Source organism: Sciurus carolinensis, assembly GCF_902686445.1.
Source record: "Sciurus carolinensis chromosome 19 unlocalized genomic scaffold, mSciCar1.2 SUPER_34, whole genome shotgun sequence".
Taxonomy (NCBI): Eukaryota; Metazoa; Chordata; class Mammalia; order Rodentia; family Sciuridae; genus Sciurus; species Sciurus carolinensis.
This window is the reverse complement of record NW_025920112.1, coordinates 4,334,652-4,342,608: the sequence shown is the minus strand read 5'-3', so window position 1 is coordinate 4,342,608 and position 7,957 is coordinate 4,334,652. Positions and strand designations below refer to the sequence as shown.

The window sequence follows — 7,957 nt, the reverse complement described above, 5'->3', positions numbered from 1 at the left end:
CAGGTGGCACCCTGTCTGACAATCCCGTGTCTTCAACTGGTTCTTGTCCTCTGCACTGCCACCATGGTGGGCATCTGTGGGGGAGCCCTCGCCAGCGTAGTGCCCACTACTTCCGGGGGTGTTTCCTCTAGGCATCATGAGGAGGGAGCCCTGGCCTGCGGGCCTATAGCTGTCAACCAGCCGCAGGCTCACTGAGCTGCGCTCCCACCTGCCCGGTGCGAAGGATCCAAAGGGGTTTTGGCGAATCTACGCTCTCTCCAGGAGAGGACTTGGGAGAGTGGTTGCAACTCCACAGGAAATACGGAAACACCCAGTCCCCAAAACTGAAGGTCAAAAGTTCTCTCTGATGTGCAGATGCTGACTCACTATAGGCTGGGGCCAGGCAGGGTGGGGCAGTGGAGGTTCACGGGGCTGGACGGGGGAGGTGGGGCACGGAGGGAGGAGGGGAATGGGAGAGAGTGGCGTGAGTCAGACGTCTCGTCCCTTGTTCTGTAACACAGGACCAGTGAGACTCGCACTGCGTACAGCCACAGGAAGGGGAGTGGCACCCACGTGCGGTATGTCAGTCACTGTGCTGTCATGTGTGACTAAGAACAATTGAAAGGAAGACAGAAAGACCCACTGGGTGCAGGAAAAGGAGGCTGATCATTTAACAGGACGTTGGCAGTGACCGTGGAAGGTGTGTGCAGGGCAGGCTGAAGGCGCAGAGAGCTCCGTGCCTGGGCTGGCGTGCTGGAAAGGACCTTGGCACAGAGGGAACAGCAGGATCCGCTTCTTTCTAGAGTCAGGATTTGGGGTGAATACGCTGGCCCTTCCCAGAAGCTTCTAGAAGGTGGAGGAGCCCACACTTCTGGGAACCTTCTTCCAGAGAGAGGCAGGTGTGGACAGCAGGACTGGTGTTGATGATTTATCTATGTTTTTTTGGTTTGAAAAGTGACATTTCGGCTGGGGGGACTCTGAACTGGTGTGTTCAGAGGCTGCTCCGCGGAGCTCCCGCAGGGCCCTGGGAGGCTCCTCGCCCACACTTCCCTATGCGCAGCGTGTCACCCAGGCCTCTTGGCTCTGGATTTACGGATCTACAAAGTGAGCCCCTTTGTGTTCCAGGTGGTGTGTCCTGGTCATCAGGGAAACACTGCTCATCCTACAAGTCGCTGCGCTGTAAATCATTTATTTTCCTGTGCTTTTCCAAGGCATTTCTGATTTTGGTTATTATAGTTTTTCTTGCAAACACCTTGAAAAAAAAAAAACCATACAGGTAGACTTTTCATTGTCTTGCAGAAATTTCTACTGTGATCATTTTTCAGACTTTTAAAAATCTGTAAGCAAATTTATTCACATTTTACTTCACAGTTTTAAACACTGATTTTTGGCTTGTGAAATCTGCTGAAGTCCAAGATGATGAGGAAAAAAGGAAAGTCGTCACACTGTCTTCTATCAGTTCTGTATGATTAAGTGTCCACGTGTGTCATTTGGTTGGTTTTGGCATAAGGGACACAGCAGGGACCTGCACGTCCCTCCTCCACAGAGGGCACGTCAGTCAGGCACGTTCTGATTATTGTATTTTCTAAGTATGCTCAGATATAAGTCAGTGTTGATGAAAGCTCGGTCCTTGTCTCCAGTGCCAACTCAACAGCGAGGACGCGGTTTTGAGAAAAAGGAAAAGGAAGGTTTATTGCTTTGGTAGCAAAGGAGAGACGCGGGAGACTCCTGTCCCACAGGCTGTGATTCTGCCACCAGTAGGGCCGGGGTCTAAAAGGAGCTCTTCCGGGTTACATTCCAGGTGTGCTCTGGTGGGGAGTTCCAGGGAGCCTCCAGGGGAGCTAATTTGGGAGATACTCACTTCCTGGATCCCTGACCCACATCTCCTCCCTGTGAAGCACAGAGAGCTCAGGGCAATCTTGCTCCCTGCCCCCAGGTTAAGGAGGGGAAAGGGAGAAAAGAAAAAGGAAAGCTTCTCCCTTTAAAAAATAAGCCCCAGAGCTGTATTCAAAAGGTGAAGTGGACCCAGTTACATAGTAGTTTATCATGGTAGAATTTTTTTCTGAAAACAATGGGCTTATTTTCTTGTTCTCTACTTTCAGGACGCATTGGCTTTATTTAATGTACATACTTTTATATTTACACACTTTCATGTATTTTATATGGTTATACTGTATACTTTTAAAAATCTGTGTGTAAGTGGACCCTTGGTGTTCAAGGATCAGCTGCACTTGGTATTTCCTAAATGCTCTCAGGGGTTGTCTGGGGTCTCCTTTGGTGCCTCTGAGGTTTTACCAGGGTCAGGAAGTTGTGCTCTGGAAGAAGCACAGGTTGGACTGGAGGTGGTGTCTTGCTCACTGGAACGACAGCACCAGGGTGGTTGGGGTGCAGCTGGCACCAGGTGCTGGGTTGGGACCAAGTCTGCTCTCTGCCTGTGACATCACTAGCACCTGGTGCCTCCTTTCCTGGTCTGTAAGCTGGGGTGACAGTGATGACCTAGCAGAGCCCCCACCTCTGCTTAGGGTGGGTGAGCAAGTGCATGCACACTGGGCTCACTCGGGCCTGGCTGGGAGCCCACGTCCCAGCCTCAGTTGCTGTCCCTCCTGTGTGGACACCTCTGCTCAGGAGCACAGAGATGGACGGGACCAACAGCAGCAGCCAGGGCCGCTTCGTCCTCCTGGGTTTCTCTGACCGCCCCCACCTGGAGAGGGTCCTCTTTGTGGTCATCCTGGTGGCCTACGTGCTGACCCTGGTGGGCAACAGCACCATCATCCTGGTGTGTCGGCTGGACCCCCGGCTCCGCACACCCATGTACTTCTTCCTCGGCCACCTGTCCTTCCTGGACCTCGGCTTCACCTCCAGCTCCATCCCCCAGCTGCTCTACAACCTGAGTGGCCGCGACAAGACCATCAGCTCCTCGGGCTGTGGGGTGCAGCTCTTCCTGTTCCTGGGCCTGGGCGGGGTGGAGTGCCTGCTGCTGGCCGCCATGGCCTACGACAGGTTCGTGGCCGTCTGCAAGCCCCTGCACTACACGGTGATCATGAGTCCCAGGCTCTGCCTGGGCTTGGTGTCGGTGGCCTGGGGCTGCGGGGTGGCCAACTCCCTGGTCATGTCCCCACTGACCCTGCGATTACCCCGCTGTGGGCACAACAAGGTGGACCACTTCCTGTGTGAGATGCCGGCCCTGATCCGCATGGCCTGCGTCAGCACAGTGGCCATGGAAGGCGCTGTCTTCGTCCTGGCCATAGGCATCGTGCTGTGCCCCCTGGTCTTCATCCTGGGCTCCTACGGCCACATCGTCAGGGCTGTGTGCAGAATCCAGTCGTCCTCAGGAAGGCACAGAGTCTTCAACACCTGTGGCTCCCACCTCACCGTGGTCTCGCTCTTCTACGGGAACATCATCTACATGTACATGCAGCCCGGAAAGCACTCCTCCCAGGACCAGGGCAAGTTCCTCACGCTCTTCTACAACATGGTCACCCCACTGCTCAACCCCCTGATCTACACCCTCAGGAACAAGGAGGTGAAGGGGGCGCTCGGGAGGCTGCTGCTGGGAGCCAGAGGCGGGGGTAAGGTCTGAAGCCGGGGAGAGCGTCACCCAGCTCGGGGTGGCTCCCCGGGGCCACTGCTGCCTTGGTGTGCAGCAGATCTGGCCTCAGCCCGCAGCGCCCAGCACCCTGTGGGCTGCCTTCCTGCGCCTGCCCAAGGCCAGCGTGGTGTGTGTGAGGGAAGAGCCCAGGGTCCTCAGGGTCACCTGGACCAGAAGACCAGACCCCAGCTGCCCCAGGCCCTGAGGCAGCCCCGCTGAGCTCTGCCTCTGCCGCTTGCTTTCTGCTCACAGTCGGTCTCAGCACTTTAGCTGGAACCACCCGGCTCCGCCAGGGCTCTGGGCGAACCATGCTCTTCATGGATGGCCATCGAGCATTTCCTCTTCCTAGATTCCACCCTCAGTCACTCATGGAATCATTTGCCTTTTCTGCCCTTTATTCCCAAAATGGGTCGCTGTTGAGTGGGGCCTCTGACCCAGGAAATGAAGTCTGAGTTCGGCAGGTGGAAGGAGATTCCAGGTGCAGTTGGGAGAGACATGCTTCATTCAGAGTGGGCACAGCCTCCGGGCCCGGCCTCCGCTTCAGCACCCAGCCAGTTCCATCAGCCCTCCCACCTCCACAGCCCCCAGGTCTTTTCCACAGGCCCTTTTCACGCTGCAGGCCACAGGAGGAAGGCACCTGCCAGCAGGGTGCACAGGGGCGCGGCTCGCAAGTGCCTGTGTGAGCTGTACCAGCATCGAGTGTCTGGCCTTGACCACCATAGCGTAGCCAGTTCCCAGCCCTGGCTGCACACTGAGGCCATAACCCATCAGCCGAGGGCTCAGTGGAGCCCAGCTGCAGCCAGTCAGGGCCTGCCCCGCAGCCACTGTCCCTGACAGCTGGTTTAAGGCTTTGGCTACGTCCAGATTTCCACGTGACTCTTTGTGGGCCATGTAAATCCTGCAGCAGGAGGTCTCACAGTGCTGTCTTGATTTTTTGTGATAAGCACGGCTATTCCTGTGGTTCCCGCCTGGTGCTCCCGGTTCATCTCGCCTCCGTGCTTGTGAGAGGCTGGCGAGACTGGCACCCTTCCCATGTCCCACTTGATGCCTTAGGTGTGGAGTTGCATCAGGTGCTTAGGAGAAGAGAACCGGGGTTCTCCCAGGCCCGTCTGCTCCCACTCCCGAGGCTCCTGCTCCACCGCAGCCTCCAGAGCGCAGTGTCCCCAGCCTTTCACAGGCAGTGTCCAAGACACACCGTGACTGGAGAGCGGGACTGGCTCCCGTTCGGGGCTCCTGGACGCACTGTGCACACAGTCCCCTCAGAGCTGGGGTGCACACTGATTCGGGGGTCCTGGGGGGCCGAGGGTCTGCACTTCCCACCTCCCCCAGGGACGCTCACTCCTGGGACTCGGGTCACCTCCTGAGGGCCCAGGGGCAGGTCACCTTTGCCCTGAGGGCACACACCTTTAGGGAAGAGCCAAGACAGCGTCCCAGACCAGGGACAGGAGGCGTGAGAAGATGGCGGGGCTCTCCCACCACAGTCTCCCAGCCCTGCGCCTCCCTGAGCTCCGACCCTGTGCCTGTCCCCACCTCTCCTCTCCTCTCCTCCCCTCCACACAAGTCTCAAGGCACCAGCCCAGGATGGGCCACCTGGAAATGAGCCAGAGCTCCCTGGAGGGGCTGCCGGGCTTCAGGGGAGCCCAGGTGTGGACATGCACCCCCTGTGTAAAGGATTAACATGGGTCTAGGCTGAGAGTGGAGGTCGGGCTCCCTGTGAGGCCCTTCCCAGAATCAAACTCCAGGAGTCCTGCTGGTGCTGAGCCCGTCCAGGGAGAGTCCTGGGAATGGACCTGAGCTCCCTGGACTCCTGGGGACCCTCCTGTTTTTGGAAAGAGCTCACTCGTATTCTGAGTGGACTCCATCCACCCTCATCTTCCGTTGAGAGAGTCCACGCTTCCAGCTCCCAGAAAAATGACCCAGAAAGAACAAAGTGTTGACAATTTTTGACCCAAAGACTGGGTCCTTTTTCCCTCTTGGAATGTGGAACCAGGAACATGACCGAGCACCCAAGCACTCTTTGAGCAGCCAAGGACACTTTTACTCTTGCCAAGAAGAGGGTGTGAAGATAGACTCCCAGGTGAACTTCCCGTCCTTGAAGTGGGGCGTGGTTGATGTAGGGTAGAAGGAATGAGGGGAGAGCTGGCTGCTGCGGGAGGAACATGCAGGCATGTTATTCTGATGACGTCAGAGGTGGTCTGTGGTCACTCTGCAGCATCTTAGGTCCAGCTTCACCAGCCCCCGAGGAGGGACTCTGGCCTTCAGGCAGCCTGTCCTCAAGACCACATGAGGGCAGGTGGAAATTCAGTGAGACCCCCCAGGCTGGCCAGGACCAGGCAGGTTGCAAGTTGCTTGATTAACTGTTTCAGAGCGGAGACCCTCAGGGAAACTGGGGCACTGGGAAGCCCCCTTCAATCCCCGATTTTTGCATCAAGTCAGAAAGGTTTCAGACGTGGTGCTCAGAGTAGCAGGCTTGATTTTATTAGACAAGATGGAGAGGGAAAAGGGATAGTCTCCAGGGAGAGAGAGGCTTCTCCTAGGAGGACAGGCACAGCATGCCCCTGCTGCCCTCCAGTTTTATTGGGGTTCCAAGGAAGTTTCCAGAATCTCACCCATGTCTACCTTCTGACTTTGACTGACAGCACAGGAGCTGCATGGACCCCCTCCAGAGGCTGTGTGGTGCTCGCTGAGGACGCTGTGTCCCGGAATGTGCCCCAATTTCCTGCCCCCTCAATTGGTTTGTTCCCCTTTAAATCTCCCTCAGCAAACTTCCTTCTTCTTCTGGGAACACAGAAGAGAACCTGTAGTGAAAGAAGACTCCCAGATTCTAGTAGGGATGGAGGGAGACCAAGGCGTAAGGCCGAGGCACACCTGCTGTGTTTGCTGTGCTTACCAGACGCGGAGCCTGTGCTTCTCCGCAGCCATCTGTTCACACAGGCAGTTGATCCAGCTGAGGAGTAAGGAATGCTTCTGAGCCCTTCTTACCAGGCTTACGAAACCAAGGTTAGTTGGGGTCGGGTAAAAAGAGTTCTGACTTGAACCAGCTGAAGGAATTTCACAATCTTATTTGCTTTTTGGACCTGAGTCAGTTGCTAGATGAAGAGAATTAGAAGAGAAGTGAGAACAGACCTCATTTTCCTCCCATTTTACTGTAGGTCTGGGCCTGACTCTACCCAAGGAGGACTTCTGCGGACATGGACAAATGTATTGGAAAAGAGAGTGCGTAGTTGGGCGGGGTGATACATGCGAACACTGATAACTAGGTATTGACTGCTGAGGGCACCGGGTGTCAAAGAGTTTGATTTCACACAGTCGTGACAGAAAGACTCAATGCTGTGAGCTCATACTTAAGCTTCCTTCATCCCAGACCCAGAAACCTTGAAATGCTCCTGTGGACGCTCTGGCCCATGGACCGGGTGAGGTGGCCAGAAGCTGTGCAACACCGCCACCTGGAGGACACAGGGAAGATAGCGCTTTGTCCCACAGTGCACAGGTGTGACGTGGAGGTAGCTGCCCTCTCCATTTTCCAAGGCAGATCAGTTGCGGTGCATCATCAGCAAGACGGTGGTGACGATCCAGGCTCAATAAGTTACACTTCTTAGCTTTCCTCATTCTCCTGCAAACCCACAACCCACAGGTGGCAAAGACAGGGTTGATCATAGGTGTGCAATGAAGCTGCTCCTTGGCTCAGTTTTTATGCGAAGCACGGGTGTTACAGCTCCCTTGAAGGTGACAGAGATGTTGCTTGCCCAACCTTTAGTCAGGCTTATGACTCATCCATGAAATGCAGTTTTAGCAAAGAACCCTTGCTACACCAGCTTAGGTGGAAATTCCTGGTCTGGTCCCTGGCCAGGGTCCTTGTCCCTCACCATTGCACAGGCAGCATCTGAGCACCCTGGGCAGGCCTCACAAGAGTCCTGTTAGGCCGTCGTAGCCAGAGGCCCTTAGCCACATTCCTCTGCTGATTCCAGGCCACTCCATCCCCACTCCTGAACTCAGAGTCGACCCCAGTCCCTCTCAGGACTGAGCCTGGTGGCCCAGCACAGTGTTCTTTATCTACTGTCTTCCTACTGCAAGTCAATAAATATCGCTGACTTGTTTTTCTCAGTAAAAGCCATTACAGTGATGTGAAAGGTCAAAGCCTTCTTTTCCCGGAGACCTAGGAGAAAATAGGCCATATAATATTCTGAGCAGCTAGAAGAAAAAAGATGGAGTATCTCTTAAAAATGGCCTTTTATTTATTATTTATTGATATTTGGAAAGCTTATGGGGGAATAGTCTACAGACAAACTTTAAAACGATGATCTTTGGGTACAGGTGCCTTAACTAAAGGGATCTCAACAGAAACACCCGTTTTGCCTGAAAGCAAGGTACAGCAGCTGATGCACCCAC

The 7,957-nt window shown here is 55.1% G+C and overlaps 1 protein-coding gene across 1 annotated transcript; it reads left to right on the top strand.

Moving 5' to 3' along the window:
* The first annotated feature begins 1,962 nt into the window (after positions 1 to 1,962).
* LOC124973391 (olfactory receptor 2W3-like) lies at positions 1,963 to 3,889 on the top strand. The gene has a single exon (XM_047537335.1). The coding sequence runs from the start codon at positions 2,519 to 2,521 to the stop codon at positions 3,557 to 3,559; it is 1,041 nt and encodes a 346-aa protein (XP_047393291.1). The 5' UTR covers positions 1,963 to 2,518; the 3' UTR covers positions 3,560 to 3,889.
* Positions 3,890 to 7,957: the final 4,068 nt, after the last annotated feature.